Below are 19,356 nucleotides of genomic sequence, written 5' to 3'. Positions count from 1 at the left end.
GAGCCACCGCGGTGCCTAAAGCCCTGCCAAGCCGGGCTTATCGCAGCCCTTCCTGCGTCATGGAATAAGCTCCTGCTCCAAAGGGCTCGTGGACGTTGTCACCTCCCCACAGAGGGTCCTCGCATCCCGAAGGGGACAACGGAGCCACCAGCCAGGAGGTTTCACATGTCACACAGCAATGCCAGATTGGTCTCCACAGGGTGGAGGAGCCTATAGGGCTGTGAGCTAAATGCCAGCACCATGCCAAGGAACAGGAAAGGAACAGCTGGGATGCTTTTGCACACACTGCACATGTACTGTTCTTTAGCCACAAACCTGACCCAGAGATTAAGCAATTTATTCTGCACCTGACCCAAAGTTTATACAATTTCTTCTGCAACTTATTCTGGCAGTAAACTGTAACTCAGGGCTCTGCTCTTTCCACAGGAGTTCTCAACTCGCCCAAACCCTATTTCGGGCTCCACTTTTGCASAGATATTAATGCAACGAACTCACCAGGCACTTGCTAAAGAAATGCACCTTCAACGCCTCCATCACCTGCCCGTCCGACTTTGTCTCAGCAGCTCTTCCTTCTCCTTTTGCCACGTGCGGTGGCCTTCCAAAAACACCGGACCCACAGAGCTGATGGTTCCCCAGACGTTTCCAGCACATCCGACCCTACCACATCACATCACACCCAATGCAAAGGCCCTTGCCAGGGGCTGCACGGTGCTCAGCAAAACATCCTCCTCTGCYGAAACACGTTCCGCTCTCGCCTTCAGTTTCAGGAAAGAGTTAGGAATTTGTATTTGTTTCTTATTTGTGCAACAAACTTTTGGCTACTTTTTTTTTTCCACAGTCTTAGTCTTGCTTGAAGCCTTATGAAACAAATTAGATCATAAAAAGTTATTGCACTAGAAACRGTAAACACCGAACAGCACAACCAGAGCACACACAATGCACACAATGACGTTAAYTATTTACCAGCACTCGGTTTGATTATATTTTGGGTGACGGTACTYGAGATTTTTAACAGCTGCATAAAGCACTGTTACCTTCTATAGAATCCCAGAATAAACCATCCTTTAAAAATTTATCCCTTAGAAACCAAGCACCCCATTCAGCCACTTGTCAGGATGAAGGCAAGGTGAACGTATTTATTTTTAACGGGGCCCTACCTTTGAAGAAGCAGTCCTTGCTGTGGCTGATGTAGATCTTCCTCCGCTGCAGGCAGGAGGCTCGGTGCAGCTGGCAGTGGTTCTCGTAGAGGCGGCCGTCGGAGCCGCACACGGGCACGTAGCGGGGCTTGCAGCCGCGCACGCAGCGGCACTCGGGCCGCCCGCTCGCCGCGCTCACCACGCACTCGCTGCCCCGGCCGCAGAACTTGTGCTCGCACGACGCGGGCAGCCCGTCCTGCCCGGACACCGCTGCGGGGAGGAGAAAACACCAGCGTTAGTGTCACTGCYCAACACGGGCCTCTTGGGGCAGCGCGGCCACCGGGACTGGGAGGCTGCGGATCCCCTGGGAGGTTGGAGGGATCTTCACACCTGGGCTCACAGGCTGCCACTTGGACATTTGAAGCATGAACTTCAAGGGTGCGACCGAAGAGCAATGGGCATGGGAGCTGGTGCTCTTTCAGTCCTTGCAAAACTGGACCCCTGGTGCTCTTTCAGTCCTTGCAAAACTAGCCCCCAGAATGAAATCCGGAGAGCATCTCTCTATGCAAAATTTGGATGTGCATCCAGAAAGGCTGTTCAAAAATCCTGCACTTCTCAAGCTTCCAACCCCAGAGGAGCTTTAGGAAAAAGACACCCCAGGAGGGAGCAGCCCTGAGCTCAAGGCATCGTGATGGGACGAGGCTTCCCGTGAAGACACCACCAGTCTATCCCTGCCTCTGAGCAGTCACACAACAAAAACTAACTTCACAGTCCCCAAAAAATCACGTTCTGCACATCGCTCCCCTAYCTATTTCTTCTTGTTATTAAAGGACAAGGAAAGTTGCCTTGGGGCTGCAGTATTTTCTGCGCCTTAYGTTTCCTCACTTAAACGCTTACAACAGAACATCACTCTAATTTATCCAGGACAGGGCACTTCCAAACAAGCCGCGGCTTGGAGCAATAATTAGCATTATGCTCCGTGAACAGAGCTGCAGGAAATTAGATTGTTCTGCGTTAATTGGAGGATGCAAAGCCGGGAATTACAACGGGACGCTGCAAAAGGTGCAATTACAGCATGAACAAGCACTTGGCACCCTCAGCCTTGGCTCTTGGTGCCCCTTGGTGTGTGCTGGATGGATGGATGGATGGATGGATGGATGGATGGATGGATGGATGCCCCTGGATCCTGGGTGGATGCTGCGTTTCACTTCCTGGTGACTAAGGGGTTAAAAGTACAAAAAAAGTCAACAAGAATTTCTATATGCAACAAAACCCCCATTTTTTTCTTGGTCCCAGTTAAGCCTTTGTTTATATCACTGTAAATCTGAAAGGAAAAAGTATCTGTTATTGGAGGATTAACTATTTGACTCAATAACTCATTAAAATTCCTCCTACCTTGCCAACCTGAGAAATATTGACTTTTTCCTGACTCGTAATAAACTAGAAGGTCAAAGTATCTCTGAGCAGCGTCGAACGCCCAGTCCCTGGAAGCAGCATCTGAATATCCCTCGTGTACGTCCCTCATTGCTCCAGGGCTCCTACAAAACAYCCTCAAAAAGGCAGATCCCGTCCTGCTCCCCATCCCTTGTCCCCTCCTGCCCCTYGCGGGCTGCTCTGATCCCACGGGACAGGTTGGACTGCCTGGGATAACTGTGGGCTTATAGGGAAGCCGGAGCCCCGGCTGCTCTGCCTCCGTCCCCACCACGTGCAGAAGATCCCCAGGTAGCTCCTACCAGGTCCTGGTGCCTCTTAATAATCCTACAAGGATTATTAAGAGCGGGAATGGGAAAGGTAATCAAGTGAAACTGGCCACTAAGCGCCTGCAGTATTTACGAACCCCTCTGTATTGCATGAAAAAGATTTTATTTAATTCATTAGGTCGCACAGAAAGTCATTTACAGGGGTTAAAAATTGATCACCTTGCAAAACAAGGCACTTTTCGGCACTAATTAAGTTTGCCCAACACGGTTAAAGGCTGACTTGCTGCACTAGACCAGAGTCAGCAGAGGAAGCCCACCTGCAAACACCACGCTTGCTCTAAACCCAGCTGCTCTCGCGATCCAAACCTGCAAGTTGCAGCCAAGTTSTTATTCCACGGGCATCCCCACAGCAGGAGTTTTCCAGCACTTTTCCTTGGCTACCTTAAATAATATTCTATGGTTTAAWATCTCAGCTGTACCAAGCACTATTTATTGCTAAAAAATACCTGTGGTTGGGCTGTGCAGTTGTATTTACACATGCTTATAYGTGCCCAATTGGGTATGGGTTTATATACATCTGTTCCCATATGCGTATATAAGACTAACCAGGCACTTCCCAGCACACTTGACTTGCCACAGCTTCAATTTTGCCGCTAACGAGATGCTACAGCACGGGGCCTTCGGCCTGCCCTTACCAGCACGGGTTTAATAGATGTTTCCTGAATAACTCGTGGCTTGAAGTAACGAGAGTGGAGATGCATGAAAACCGCACCTGGCTTCTGGCAGCCAGCAAATGCTTGCACACATTGACACTGCAGCAATAAAACACACGAAACACAGAGCAAGAGCTCCCTAATGATCTTCTCTGAGTTTCTCCATTTCTCATTGCACGTCTCTTCGGAAAGCAGGGAGGCGGAAAGGCCACAGTGAACGGCCTGGCACTCGCGTGCGTTATCTCGGTTACCAGCCTTCCGTGATATAATTCATTTATTTACACTAAGCAAAACTGGTGATATATCCTGGAGAAAAATACAGGCTGTGAGACCCTCTTGGACTGAGCTTTGCTACGGACACAAATTGTTGACGCTGGTTCTTCCAGGGCTTGGGATAACCAGAGGGACCAGCCAACGCTTCAGTAGAAGTGACCATCGCTACTGGGMTCCCACATTACAGAAAAGCTCCCAGGTTGAAAAGCAAAGCAAAAACACCTTAAAGGGAGAGATGTGTCTGAAAAGAAGCGTTGTCACAAACAGCTACAACAGCAACATCAACACTGGGGGAACTGCTAATGTGGGCGCACGGTTCAGTATTAAACAAATAAAAGAACTGCTCAACCAAAGGTGTTTGGCGACRTGCAATTATTCCACTAATAGCACAAGGAGTCGCTTGAAATCACAGAAAAAAAATCCTACATCTATTTCTCTATCTGAAAATCTTCTCTGTTAAAAAAGAAACTCCTAACAGGTGATACAATGAAAACACAATTGAAATTTCTGAGTGACTCAAAATGATCAATTAAACTAATTTTAGCCCCCTTCCCAATCCTTTTAACTATGAAAAGATCAAAAGCTTCATTAAACATTATTTTGGGAAGGCATTATGGTTTATGACTGTGCCAATAAAAAAAAGAGGCAAGAAACACGAAGAAATCCAAAGATCAAAACTATGTAAAGCATATATGCAGATTACTAAGGAAAAAATACCCACCAATGTAGGAGAGCTTATATATTTAGAGATGTGCCATGAATCTGCAGCAGGCACGATCTGCTTGACTGTTGTGCTCTTGGAAGAGCTGCTGAAGGGATGATTTATGGAATTGCCCTGCACGAGCCGATCATCCCGGCTCCCTGCGCAGCGGGGCGGGAGGCCGAGCCCCGTCTGCCCGACGGTGCACGGGCTGCAGCTCCCAGCCCAGCCCCGTCCTTGCTCATCACGGAGCAGACAACAGGCCAGGCTGGATCTGCAGGGAAACGCTTGGGCTTCTGTASGTAAAGCTGGAGACCAAGAGGGTACCCCCTTCCGAAGGGGGGAAGGATCCTCCCCGTGGCATCACGCTTGCTGCCTCGCATCTCCATCAGCCKGGGACCGCGCTGCTCCTCTCAGGACCAGCCTTATTTTCCTGCCCGTTTCCAGGTATCTTTCACCTTTTGAGAAGTCAATAACCCACTATCACACCTCTTCCCGCTCTTTCTTGGATGAAATCCTTGCAGCCAGGCTACGAGGAACCCAAACAGGTTCCCAAACACGTCAGAACCCCACAAGGAGGCAACTGCAGATGACTTGCCCACGTTCCTGGAGCCCTCTCCAATGGCCCTGCCATGGGGGTGGCTGGAAGCGAGTGGGACAGGCTCCGTGTCCCCAGCAACGTTACTGAGCCTTGAACGTGAGGACAGAGCTGCTCCAYTGCACTCCAGCCATGCAGGCTTCCTTCTCCTTGATCCCGTTTCAGTCTGGCCCTCTTCTTGTTCCTTCGGCTCCCATTGGGACCAACGATCTAAACGGAGCTGGATTTATGAGTGATCCGAGCTGAGAACCAAATCCTTGCTTGAGATGGGTAGCTCAGCCCGTCTCAACATGAAGGAGGGCAAAAAATAATAATTTAGACAGCTCAGCACACTGGGCTATGGTGCAGCAAAAGGGAGACACGCGCATGCCCACGTACATTAGCAACTCCTGCAGCTCTTCTACTGCAATATCAGAAATAATCCACAAACAAAAGATGCTACGTTTCAATCTCTGGGGTATTCCAAAATCTCATGGAAATTTCTCTATTTTCTAGTCTGTTGACTCACTACTTTGTATTACAATCATTTAAAATAGCTTTCCTTGGTTGTTATATGCGTGCTTTTGTCTTGCATAGGCACAAAGCAAATGCTCCTGCAACCTGGCTTTACRGGTTTCTCACTTTCCTGGTTATTTTTCTCACTCAGTGCATCCATTTACACAGGCACTACGAGTGGGGGGGCAAGTTCATCACATTTGTCTCAAAAATAAACATTCTTCTGGCAATTTATATTCAGCTGAAAGAGTAACAGGAAAAAAAAAAAGAAAGCTTTTTCACAGCCCAACAACATTAAACGGGCAGAAGCACCTTAGACTTTCACACGCTTCCTGGACTGCTAGGAAAGGATGGGGTCTGGCACTGGGTATCAAAGAAAAATAAAATAATTATCAGGTTTTCTAGGAGCTTCCACATCAAACCTCAGTATTAGTGTATCTAGCATGGAGCAGCGTGGAGAAACAGACTCAGCTCTGCTGCCTTAGGAAAACTTACGTCTATCTATTCACTTAATTTGAGATAGTGSAGGAAACTCAGCTCACTGGTGTGGCCATGGTCACTACTTGTTTGCTGGGATTAGCAAATCCAAGACACCTCTTAGGGGAAAAGACCACAAGGAATCAGTACAAAAGAAAGTGGACAGAAGAAACATTTCTCAGTCACTTGGACATACTGAGCAGGAAGAGGCACTTTGGTTCACTGTGACATGAACGGGTACACAGACACCAAAGCTTAATAATTTATGTGAAGTTAGAGCTGACCCTAGTGCTACCTTTAGTTATATCAGCGGARAGAAACAGCCTGGAGAGGTTTTCCAAGAGAGAACAATATCCGAGAGGCTAAAATAAACTTAAAGTAGGATTTCCATAAGRGTTGGGCAGCAGTAGGAGCAGAAAGCTCAGCAGAGCTTGGTCAGCACTGAAAACCCCACACTGAGGATATGGCTTTTTCCCCGTGGTCCAAGCGAGGAGCCCATCAGTGCCAGGGCAGCACGCTGGCCACCAGTCCCCGTGGGCACCGTGTCGCAGCGGGAGCAGACACCCCAAAGGCAGCAAATCCAGCTGCTGCTCTGTACTCCTGCAAATCGGATTACTGGCAGCGCTGCAAGGCCAAGTCCTCAGCCCAACGTCACGTTGGGGCCGGCAGCTGCTTTGGAGGTTCGCGCTGCAAATACTGGCTCGCCAGCGCCGTCTGTGCTAACGAGGCCCATTTTCTCTATGGGAAAGAAAAAGGCMGGGGGAGAGAATTCAATTTTTCTGTTTCCCGGTCTCCTGTTGATGYGCGTGTGCAATTGCTCCCACTCACATCGGCACCCGACAGGGCAGGGCTGCGGGCGCCTCGTGCCTGCTGCAAGCTGCGCCTCTCCAATGCACAGCGCAAACGGGAAGGAAAGAAAAGTTTTGAGATTCCTCACACAAAACAAAGCCTTTACATTGAAATCGGAGTTATTTTGCACGAWCAGGAGCATTTGTTGCAGGTTCAACCCAGGGTTATCTCCCACCTCCCAGGCATTTCCCACGGAGCTGCATTTGCGCCGCGTCCCGAAGGGCGACGTCCCCGCGGGCCGGCAGGACGTGCAGGAGCCGAGCTTAGCGGGCTGGAAAACACGCACGGAGCCCGTCGGGGACCAAAGCAACATCTGAAACGTCAACGAGAAAAATCCCGCCGGGCCCCAGGCTGAAACGGAGTGAATGAGCAGCTGGCCAAGAGCRGGGAAGGGAGGGGGAATTCATGGAAGAACGGAGACGGGTGGCTTGTTCTCAGCCTGTGGTGCCGGGACCTAATTCCAGCACCAGAAAAGCCGGCAAGAGGCGTGGAAAAGTAAAAGCCAAAGAAAACCAGGAATGCTGCCTGTCCATGTTGTCCTGATGGATGCATGGGGGATCGGCTGGACAAGCGGAGGATTTTTAGGGAAAAAGAAGTGTTTGCTGTGAGCTAGGATAGCAGCGAGGAGCCCAGAGTGGAGGTGTCCGGGAAAAGAGCTCCTTTTCTTACCGGCTTTGCTGCAGATAACTGAGTTATCCTAAAACACGGCACCGTTAATAGCCCCTCACTGCAGATTCAGCCTTTTCCACCTCCAGTTGATAGCCTGCTTGCTGCACTTTCTACCAGAAGAATAATTTCCGCTAAAACCTGTGCGAATTCCAGGCTCCATAAATGCCCRCTACCTCATTGGTTTAATTTAAAAACAAAACAAAACCAAAACACTGCTACGCTTTCTGCATTGCCCCTCTCCACACTTATCTTTCAGATCATGATTTCACCCTAATATTTAAAAAATAAGGTTTTTTTCCTCCACAAACTACAAAGCTCAAAATCACAGCAGACGCTCCAGGACACACCGCTGCAGCCAACCTGATAGTTAGCAGAACTTCCAAGAAGGACAGAGTAAGTTTTCCTTTAACTGAGCTTTTTTTCCCATTTGAAACACCCACGTTGCCTCTATTTTCCTTGCAGGACTTGCTGACAGGAGAGGTAACAACAAAACTAAAGCAGTAGCCAACGTAAGTCATCTCCTTGCTGAAGGAAAATGCCTGCGGAGCAAATAGGTGCATTTCACTGATGGGCTTTGGAGCTGCACCCAGGGCTGGGTTCATTTTGCACCATGTTTCATGCACTCCAGCATCCACCCCTGCTGCTTCCACAGGAAATAAGTGAATTTTACCCRTTAAATAGAGCTCACATCACAGTGTTTTGCATTGACAGCAGKGACTGGCAAACTGCAAGGAGATGTATTGCAATATTTTACATGCACTTGCAGGATATATTTAGCAAACATTCCATGCTGGTGCCTGCCTAGGTATGTCRGAAAAGCAAAATGAGTAACATGAAGTTTTGATGACGCACTTCAAAAGAAAAAATACATGAAATTACTTTCCAGTCATCTCAAAAGCAAAGATTTGGGCAACCTAACGGGAGTGTGTTTGCTACACAGGCTTAGTATTAATAAGCCCTCATAATTACRGGTGCAAACAGTTTACCCTTGGCATTATTAGAGGTACAAGCAGATGAACAGCAAGCGGGAGCTGTCGCTGCAGAGCCCCAGCACTGGGGGAATCTCCCGGGGCTGTCCCCAGGCCGTGACCAGGGGAGCTGAGGCACCCACAGGGCTCTCCTCTTGTCAGCGGCTGCAGCTGCTTTGTATCATTTACAAACACCTTAAAACCTATTTTATTCAATAAAAACTATGGAAACTCCTCCCCAAGCAGCAGCTCCTCGCTCCTGCAAAAACCCCACGTTCCAGCATTAAATTCCRCTGCAGGTTTCCCCCCGCCGCTCCGAGCAGCAGCATCCCCTGCCAAAACAGGTTCCCGGCCCTGAGCCCTCCCAGCCTCGAAGCTTTTTGCAGCAGCCCCCACGGAAGCAGCTGCCTTGCCCCAAAACAGCTCGTGGCCCCTGCGTGGCAGGGCACCAGCTACACGGATGCAGCCCAAATTGTGTTAAGCCTCCCCTGACTGCACACACTGAGATTATGACTGCTCASTGCACTCGGCGTACAGACGGTCGCAAGGGAACACTAAAAGCAAATTCTGGCCCTGTCTATCATCCATAATTCAAGAGAAATCAGGGTTAAAAAAAGTGCATGAGCAATAGACATAATTTATAATGCTGCAAGTGGGAGAGCTGGCAGTCTCCTGCATCATAAAGTTTAAATAACGGTAGTTTAACAGCAGATGCACCCGCAGCTGTCCTGGGTGTAACCCATTAGCTCCATTACGGCACGAGCAGCAGCGTGCGGCCCCGCGCCCAGCCCGCGCAGCCCACCAGGACCCTCCGGAATAAACACGCTACAGGCCACCAACAGCTGGAAAAGAGGGGGAAAGCCCCTAGAACGACACCTTGGGAAGTTCCCACCATAAAGGATGCTGCCTTTAAAAGCAAGCAGGGAAAGAAAGGGAGCTGCGTTGGCATCTCCTCTGGAGATGCGGCTGGTGTTCCATCAGCAGCACCAAGTTTTGGAGACTCTGCTCTGAATTTTGATCAATACGGTGACATTTACTTGGTGATCATCTGCTTTCCTCCTGATGCAAACCAACAAAAACAGACTCTGGTTTCCCCCGGCTTTGCACAAGGGAGGACCAGATGAACTGAGTGGGTGCACAGGGCGGTGCTGAACCCGCTGCTCGGCCCGAGGCAGCTCTCGGTCAATGTTTCTAACTGCAGCTCCAGTGAAATCAGGCTGCACGGCCTCAAACTCGGGTATTTCCAATATTCCCAGGAAAATCATGGATATTTCCAAGGAAAACCTCAGACTCATCCAAATCCAAGGTCCCAGGGAGCCGATGCYGCTGGAGGCGCTGGACACCAACCTGGGGACAGCTCCGCATCCCAGGCGCTCTTCAGCCCAACTCCTTTAGCAAGTAGCAACGAGTTGGGCAACCCAGAACCCCCCAAAGATGCCCTCAAGCCCTGCTCGTCCCTGCACACCCCATGGTCCTGCCCTCAACGTGGCCCCTTGGACACCGGGGTTTTGCTCCCTCCTTGTGCAGCTCAACCGCAGGAAGSCCCTGTGGCAGCGGGACCCTCAGCCAGCAACCCAGGACAGGGAGCAGCGACACGGCTGCTCCATCCCTTTTCTGCAGCCCAAAGCCTCAACTGACAGAGAAAACACTGGGGTTGTTTTGGTTTTTTTTTTGGAAAAAGTTAATGCAAGCATGGACCGGATGGCAGTGACCAAGCAGACTCGTAGGTTTTGGCAGCACGTTGCATCTTCACCCCTCCAAGGTGCGGGACCGAGCCCAGGACSCCCGCGGCCCCGCTGCTTCGCCCCGGAGCATCGATGCGGCACCACGAGGCCGCTTTGCTGCTCTCGGCCGGGACCTGGGGACCGGCCCCAGGACCTCGCACAGCCACGCCAAGGAGCGGGCGCTGGAGCCTCCTCCCTCTGCCCGCACCAACGAAGCACAAATCACACAATGTGAAACCCCAGGTAAGCCAAAAYGATGAGTTTCCAACCCACATCTGAGGCACAAAAACGTGGCTACTCGCTACAGCTTGCTGCTAACACGCAGCACCGGCAGGATTAACCCAGTGAAGTAGTTTTCCCTTCCTGATCCTTGGAGGCATTTCTTGCATGTGAAGTGTCTGCTCATGCTGCCGAGCACGTAGCTTTGGAGGGGTCGGGATCGTTGCTCAGCGCGCGCTCTGCAYAAGCCCCAGGGCAGCCGTGTCCACAGGGAGGTTCCCCAGGAACCTCCAGGTTTCCCAAACACAGGGGCCGCCAGCGGGGAAGCCGACAGGGAACACGCTGCAAGGTCTCCGTTACGTTCAGTGCACGTCTGCGCTTCCACCCTTCGCAGCGAGCTGAGACGTCGGCTCTGTTCCCTGGCTCGCTGCAATAACCCTGCTCCATCTGCAAACACGAGCAAGATGAAATACGAGGTACCTGTTGCAGCAACAAGGCTGTTCTGCACTGCAAACTCCTTCAGACCTGACACTTATGCTTTTTATGTTCAATTTCCACACAYACTGTCGCAGGCACATGTTTTCTCTGTTAAAAGCAAACAAAAATACAGGCACATTTACAGACTAAGTGGTACCTACGTATCACACGGGCACAGGCACTGCCTGCACAGCACCCGCAACGATGCCCTGGTGCACAAAGTCAGCATCCAAGGCTCCTGCTGCACAATCCTTCTCTAGCATCACACACCAGCCTCAGGTACATCATGGCATCACCTGGAAAACCCCAGAGCTCACAATGTGGACGCAATGCATTGGCACTGCTCGGGCCTAGAGATGCTCCTGGGTTTTACTCTGCAAATGCTGTTTTGCAAATCTGTGCGGAGAGCTTGGGAGTTTCATCCTGGGCGAAGCTTTCTCCCTGCTTACCACTCGCATCCAAGAAGTCATAACAGCACTGGAAGAGAAAATAGTAAAAAAAAAACCAAAAAAAACCCAGAAATCCTGTTTGTTTAGCTTGAGTATTTTGCTTGAAAAAAATAAAGGTTTCCCTCTGTGCTTCGTGTTAYTTTGCTGGTCTGGGTTATACTTGAGATCCCCAACTTTGCTTATTCATTTAGGACCACAAATTTACCACTCCAGTTCATGGAYTCGAAGCGTGGCCAGGAGCGGCTGCAGTGAGTGGGTGAACTCGGGGTCCAGCCCCACGTCCCCCAATGCCACATGAGCTGCTCCGCTGTCAATGCCCCTCTCACTCCCCTCCAGCACATCCCCCTAYATTCCAATTCCTCCCCTCTGCAGGAAGAAACTTAACCGAGTCAGGAAAACAACAAATCAATGCTGCTCGCATTGCTTTTCACGTCTGACTACCCATTAATGCTGTGTCAGGCACCATCAGTGTCAAAAGATGTATCAGCACTGGCTGGAACTGAATGGAAAAGGGAAAAGATGTGGGAASAGTGAGAAAAATTTCAAATTACCCAGGGCACTCCTTGGGCTYCTGCTCATGGGCTGCTTTGTCTTGGAGAGGGGTTTTGTTTGCTCTGGAAATAAGAGGTGCAAGAAACACTCRCCCTGGTAAAAATAAAGATTTGCACCAGTTTGGGGGGGAAATTGGTTTTCTAATCTGTTCAAAGAATCTCAAAGGTAGAGCTGGGGAAGGTCTGTTTATCACTAACAGATCTCAGCCCTTCTAAGCTCTCAGGTTTAGTTTTGGAAAAAGGAAAAGCCGCCTGTCCATCCTGCAGGAGTAACGAATCAAGAGCAACTGCAACCAGGGGCTGCTTTGCACGTGCGTCTCGAGCCCTCTCTAGACACGGTCTGGTCCATGCTCTGGGTTTTCACACAGATACATTTTCAAATTGGAAACTCAAAACTCCTGCGGTTGCAACAGCCCTGGATTTCACATGAGAGGTTTCCATCTGGTGCTGCAAAAAGGCAGAGACCAAGAAAACCAGTGACCTAAATTGCTGTACGGAAACTCCTACCAGTTGCACAGTACAGACTCACCCAAGGGCCCGGGAGCACCCGTATCCATCTCCATTCCTGCAGGCCTTGCAAACTGTGTCACRTCATCTCCTGCCTCTTTCCCCCTAGTTTCTTATATATAAATGTAAATAGCAATATTTCCTCTTCTGATTTTCCTACTTAACTCTCTAGTCCTAGCTAGTTACTATTAGCATTCCTGAAGACTGACTGCAAGCAGATCCTGCAAGCGCAGGGCATCTGTCACCACCTAAAATATTATTTCAGGGAACACCAAACTGCAGTTACCCTCCTCACTCTGCATTTGCAGGAGTAGGCAGCTATAAATATTCCAAATAAATGAAGGATAATAATATGACTTTTTCCAATGTAGCTAGATAATCAACGCTGTTGATTTTCAGATTATTAAATCTGCTCCTGCTGATTTTAACTGCTGCAGGGTGATTAGAAGCAAACACGAGAACAAGACCGTACCACACTTCTGCTCCCAGTACATAATCTTTTTATTTTTTCCTTTTTAAACATCAGAAAGTTTCTAAGCAAAAACCTTGGGCCAGARCTGCTCAGCAGCATGCTCTGGCAGAGAAAATGTGGATTCTTGGAGGTGTCGTAGCTCCCTCTCCCAGTCTCCCAAAACTGGAAGGCAGTAGCAGCTGTTTGCCCCCTTTAATCCGATGCGGGGACTGCATAAGAAACATTTGCAACGTTTCCATTTCCAGGTTAATCCATTTCAGAAGCGCAGAAGAGCACTTATAAGCAAACTTCAACAACATAAAGGTTTTAGATACAACCTCATTTCCCCTACGTGCTTAGCTGCACTTTAAACTGCTTCTCGTTCCAGATGCTACAGGCTAACACACACTTTATAATACTTTTCATTCCAGATGCTATGCAGTTATGTTGCATTTTAAACTGCTTTTAATTCCAGGTGCTGAGGCGTTTTGTGCTCGGTCACAGCAGGCGCCCCTGGGACTCCCACGAGCCAGAGGCACAAGCCAGAAAGTCACTCCATTTAGCAGACGTGAGACTGCGGCAGCCAGCTGGGGACCAAGACTTAATTCAGTGCTGCTCAATGCAAAGTAGGTGGAAAAAAAAAGGAGAAAATCCACTGCTGTCAGCCTAGYTGCATGCAGAGACACAGAGTGATTCCTAAACTGGCACTTTGGGGTAGGAAACTTTGCAGGAATTCAACTTCTTAGGCTCTCCTGTACAGATATACTTGGCTGCTGGAAACCCAAGCCAGTGTTTCATTCCACTGCAGCATTTTGAAGCTTTTAGAGGGAATTATGAACTCAGAGGCAGTCCCAGGCCTTGGACGTGACCCAAAGCCCTGCTCTGATGCCTGCCCAGGTCCACATCCCTCTGCCAAGACGCCACCAGCTCCAGACACAACCAYGCAAAGGCCAAATGGATGCCTTGAAACCTTCAATGAATACAAAACCTTCAATGTACAACCCACCTTGGAATGGTATTTGCTAACCACGTGCAGAAGACACACTGTTCTTCAGCTTGGTGGTATTTATGCAACTCTTCCCTGATTTAGCTTCTCCAAACCAAGGTCAGAATTAAAGCATTTCTGCTCTTAGAGAAGCTTGTGCTCATAAGCAGTATTKCAAAAACTTTACATATTGCTCATGCAAAAAACTCTACCTTTGTTTAAGGAAAACATGAGGTACTTTTAAAAATTAGTTCAGGTACAATATGTTCAGGTATAATATGGTACATTAATATACACCAACATTTGGCATTGTTATCTACTACTATGTGTAGATCAAGGTCATACTCAGATTAAAACATGAAGTCACAGCAATGTATTCACCCTGATGGCTCTTGAAACAACAAGCAGGGCCTCTCCTATGAGAATTTGGAAGAACAAGGCCATATTTTTAAGTATACATTTGCTAAACAGTACAAAAGCGTGTAGTTCCTGCCTGCATACTGGAGGCACTGAAGAATCTGATTTCTAGCGAGTCTGAAAGACCTTAAAAGAATCTTAAAAATCCTCAAAATAAAAAACGAAGGGTCTTAAAGGACGATCAAGAGCCAGTCCTTGAGGAGTTTTTATCCTCTCACACGGCATCCCTTCAGCTCTGAGTGCTCCCAAATGGCAAAAGGGGCACCAACCTCCAGCGCGATGGAAAAGCCCATCCCAAAGGATGAGCATGGAAGTGCCGCGTGTGCCATCTTGCTCCGTGCTGAACCGGTCCATCCCGGGGACCCCGCAATGGGGACCACCTCTCCAGGGAACCCCATGTTCCCATGTCCCGCAGAGGAGCTGGGCRCTTTCCCTGCACATGGTCCATGCCCAGCCAGCAGCTGCATCTGGCACCATAGACCCAGGACCACCCGTCCAGCCCTGCATTTACTTCTGGGTGGCCTTGCTTACTTCCCCAGACTCCAGYGTTTCTCCCAAAGCGTTTTTCCTCCCCGTCAGACAAATGAAAAAACCAGCTCAACTACATTAAAGCCTCTTTAATCTCTGCTCACATATAGCACAGAAATTCTTTGAAATATTTAAAGTTTAACCAATTGATTTTGCTTCCGGCGAGTCTCAGCTGCAGATAATTGTGGCGAGTGTGGCCTAACACACTAAAATATCTGCTGCTGATCTAGAGGTGCCCTTAAGGGAGAACGGAGCAATGGGCATCAGCTACGGAGCTGAAGCCAAGGATGGATCCACCCAGCTCTAYTTCCTACAAAACAGGCAAAAATCCCGCTTCCCAGCTCCTGGCTGGCATTCCCAGGGTGGGAGACGCTGGCCCTGCTGCACCCCATGCTGCACAGCGAGGACATCGAATTAAGCCTCCCACAGGATCCACCCGCTGCTTCTGCTTAATTCAGCCTCTAATAACCCATTAGCACAACACCCACCGTCAAGTCAGCATAAGTGTCACTGCCTTTAAGGTACAATTTCCTTGCAGTGCTGAAGAGGGACCATTCACCTCTAATCACGCCACACAAACACCCGAGTTCCCCCTCTGGAGTTTATCACAATATTAGAATGTTTTTCCAAGTGGTTCTGTTTAGTTAATACCTTCTCCCTTGGCTAGACACACATGTATATGTGCATGCATGCACCTGTACATATGCACTCCCATATGCACCCCCTGCACCGTGCAGCAGCCTGTAGCCGCTGCAGAGAACCCACGCCCAGGACCACGGCTGCAGCTTTCCACATCCTCGGAGCAGGGTTTAAATAACCATCATCCACAACCTCAGTGGCACCCACTGCGCTTCGCTCATGTCCCTCCCCAAGGGCTCTGCAACGGGAGCTGCTTCCCAGCACCATCCTGAACCCCATTTCCCACTCACTTCGATGGACATGGGATTTTCCTTCTTTTTCTCTTCTATTTCCCCTCACTTTAAGCAAAGAACATGACTATAAGCAAACCTAGCACCACAAACTGAATTTGCAGCAGAGCTTTCCTTTCATATTTAAAAAAAATAGGAAAGGGAAGAGACAGATACAAACTAAGCAACTGCTGAAAGCTGCAGCAGTGGGAAGGGGCACCACGCAGCAACCCGATCCCTCCTGCTCCTATGTAAATCCGCACTTCCAAGAAATACAAGCAGAGCCATTCCAGATCCCCTTCTCTCATTGGAAGTGACAATTTACACCTAAAAAAGGGAACTTTAATGAACAGAAGCGAAYTTCTAATGGAGGCAGTATCGACAAAGCGTCAAGCGCCAGGGCTCTGCTCCAGAGCATTCAGATACAGAAGGGGCCCCGCAAGCCCCCAGCTTCCCGGCTGCCCCCAGAGCCCGGCCAGGCTGCAAAGGGCAGGATGGAGCCGTGTTCCAGGCCAGGAGGGAGGTGCAGGGTGCAATGGGTGCTGCCCTTGGGCAGCTGCAAGTACATGGGGCTGGCATCTCTCCTACGAGCATCAGTTCCTCTGTACCTAATAAAATCAGGTTTGAGATGCACGTGGCTCTGCAGACCACCCAGGCTTCTCGCCGCCCAAGCTGCTGCTTTTGCTCACCTGGTGAGAGCAGATGCATTTAGGAGTCGGATGCATTAGTGCTCCCCAGGGTGACRCTGGGACACAACAGCAGGCTGATGGAAAGCTGCCATGGAAAGCACAACCAGCTACAACTGCCCTCAGAACTGAAAGAGTTTAAAAACGTATATTTRGACCTTTGTACTAGAAATATCAAAGAAAGGATAGTCCATGGAAAGGGATTTTTTTCATGCCTAGTCTTGCTCGCACCAGCACCGAGAGCATCTCGATGCCCGTTGCAGCCTTCAGCCTCCCTGATGCTAACACTGCTTTCACTTCAGAGCTGCTAGCACTGGCCAGGTTTATCTTTACAGAATATATTCTTCACTTGCAATGTTTTTGCTGCAAATCAAAAGCTCTCACCCCAAGGGAGAGGCTGGGCAGGATATTATGGCACTCGGATGTCCTTGACTCAATTTGAAAGCACTCATGGASCTACTGAAACATTTAGCAAAAGGATATAGTTAGAGATGCATCTTAGTCTTAACCACTTGGTATTACTCTTCTGTTTTCACTGGCAATATTGCAATGTTCATGCTATTCCTACACTCAGTTTTAATTAAATTTCTCCCATCATATTTACCCCAATCACACTTTTAGAGATCAGAGAATAAATAGCTGAATTGTTATTTATGACAATGCCTAGCTTTGACACAACCTCACCATAGGCCCCATTTTACAACCTTTTGTTTCACAAGCGATTGAGTCCAAGTGCAGTGATATTACAGACCAAATAAAATTAATATCCCCTTTTATTCCCGATCCTTTTTAATAACCACAATGTGTTAAAGTCATCATCAAACCGCTGTACAAATGCAAAACTTAACCTGACTTTAATCACCTCTTACGCTCAATGGAAAAAAAAGTTAGCTTTACCCAGAGAAGTGCAATTATGCATCTAAATGAGCAGCCTATTTGTATGCACAGCAATTTGCAGGCAGTTTTGATCGGGATGCTTTAAGTCTCCCACTGTTGCACAGACCGCAGTGACCAACAACTGGACTCATTTGGGGCTGCCATTGGTTTCTGAAGGCGTTATTTAAATTTTCAGCAATATTCTCACTCCTTCCATTAGGCTTTCAGATGCACAGAGCAGTTTAAGTCATTGATTTCAAATGCTCTTGATGGAAATGCTTAAAAGGAAAAGAGCTGCCTAACAGGAGTTGCTCRGCAGCTTTGAAAGCACTCCCTGGTGTTTTAAACAGCACTGAGTCATCGAATCACTTCCCGTTTTCCATGCGCTCCTAAATTTCCAACTTCCAAATGATTTGAAAGAGCTTTTGAGGGCGGGCCGGACAGGGCTATAGCAGTGCAGGGTTAGAGCCGCTCGTGCGCAGGGACCTGGGGACACGCGGGAGCCCCACGGGTCTGGCAGCAAGGCGAGTGTGTGGCGAGGGCAGCAGGGCCCCTGGACCGCAACGGTTTCTCACTATAGCACTTAAACACACGGGCTGCTCCTCCAGTAGGATTTGGACATGTGGCACGGTAAATTTGCTGCCCAATGACAATAAATCCAGATGAAATTCCTTTCTGGAAAAGGAACGCACTTTGAGGAAAGTTGTTGCTTCACTTTCCAAGTCTCCCACTCTTGCTCTGGGCTGTAGCCTTTCCAAGCCCTCCTTGACCAAGACCCTTCCCATTGAGGCTCACAGGCTTTACAATCCCAATTTACACTGCATATAATTTACCATTCTGCTCAGAACTCCCAGACTTGCTAATCTCCAATCCAACCCATCACCACAGTCTGAAAATACAAGGCTGAACATCTCTCCCATGTTGCCAACCAGCTAAACATCTCCCAGAGGAAACACCTCCAGGAAGCATCCCAGAGCCAACGCACTGGGAAGCGAGACACRCAGGGCAGCCAGATGGACAGAAGAGTTAGATGTTGATGTGACATATCAAACAAATCCCCTCCGTCCTTACCAGAAAGAGTCATTTCTTCACTGATTTATGAGTTGACATTTTCAAAAGCCTCTAAGTGACTGAACAGACAAGCTCCTTCTGCAAGTCAAGGCGGTTCAGGGTCTTGCTCTTGGGTCTAAGCTCAGTCCCGTTTCTGGGCTCTCTTTGCGGAGCTGTAGGTGAGCAGGTGGCTAAGGTGTGCTCAGAGCAGGGCTCTTCCCTCTTTAAGGTCATTTGTGCCTTTCCAGCCTGGGCTCCTCACCTTCAGCTCTGCTCCAAGAGCTCAACTTACAGCACTTTTTGAGCTAATTTTCCCCCACTCACTTTTACTGGAGTTATATTGACATTTTAATGCTAAGTTCCTCACTAGCCCCATTCCAGTYTGCTCCTTTCCAAGGATATAAGGGAATTCATGGGAGATGGATTTGCAACTCTTTCCCATAATGTTTGCATTAGAAAAATATTTTTTCCACCTGGTCAAATGGCCCATTGGAAGGGGGATATTGGCTGCTGTGGTCCTGCAAGGTCCAGCAAAACACAGCCACAAAGCTGGCACTTGTCCTCCCAGGTAGCATCAAATCTTTCCTCTCCAAAAGGATAAGGAGAATTTGGCCATTTACCTTCTATCTTGTAAAGCAAGTGGCCAGAGCTGCTGCCTGGGAAGCGGGACCCTCTGCCAGGTGGTTAGCGGGGAATTTCTGCTCTCGGCTGAGARCGGATCATTATGTTTGCTATTGCACTTCATATTGAAAATCTCATTCATGCAAAACCATTTTTTCAGGCGGCTTTCCAAGGCGGTAGGGCTATTCCCAAATTGATTATGGCAGCAAGCGCAGCCCCAGCGAGCTCCCGCRCGCCTTGTCACAACATTTTGCAGATTTATTATGGGAAAAGCCTCTCCACTTTCCGTGGCATTTGAAGGGAACGTCCCAGCACAGCACTGGGAAAGA

The 19,356-nt window shown here is 48.9% G+C and overlaps 1 protein-coding gene across 1 annotated transcript in view; it reads right to left on the bottom strand.

Annotated features, from left to right (window-relative positions):
• Positions 1 to 533: 533 nt before the first annotated feature.
• LOC112952654 (follistatin-related protein 4-like) overlaps positions 534 to 19,356 on the bottom strand; it is a 45,462-nt gene continuing 26,639 nt past the window's right edge. The window contains exons 4-5 of the mRNA XM_026045555.1: positions 1,158 to 1,406; positions 534 to 595 (exon numbers count right to left, since the gene is read on the bottom strand). Coding sequence (XP_025901340.1) covers positions 534 to 595; positions 1,158 to 1,406 — 311 coding nt within the window. The remainder of the gene's footprint in view (positions 596 to 1,157; positions 1,407 to 19,356) is intronic.

Source organism: Nothoprocta perdicaria, unplaced genomic scaffold, assembly GCF_003342845.1.
Source record: "Nothoprocta perdicaria isolate Ctin4 unplaced genomic scaffold, notPer1 scaffold_107, whole genome shotgun sequence".
Lineage (NCBI taxonomy): Eukaryota > Metazoa > Chordata > Aves > Tinamiformes > Tinamidae > Nothoprocta > Nothoprocta perdicaria.
This window is presented reverse-complemented; position numbering and strand designations above follow the sequence as displayed.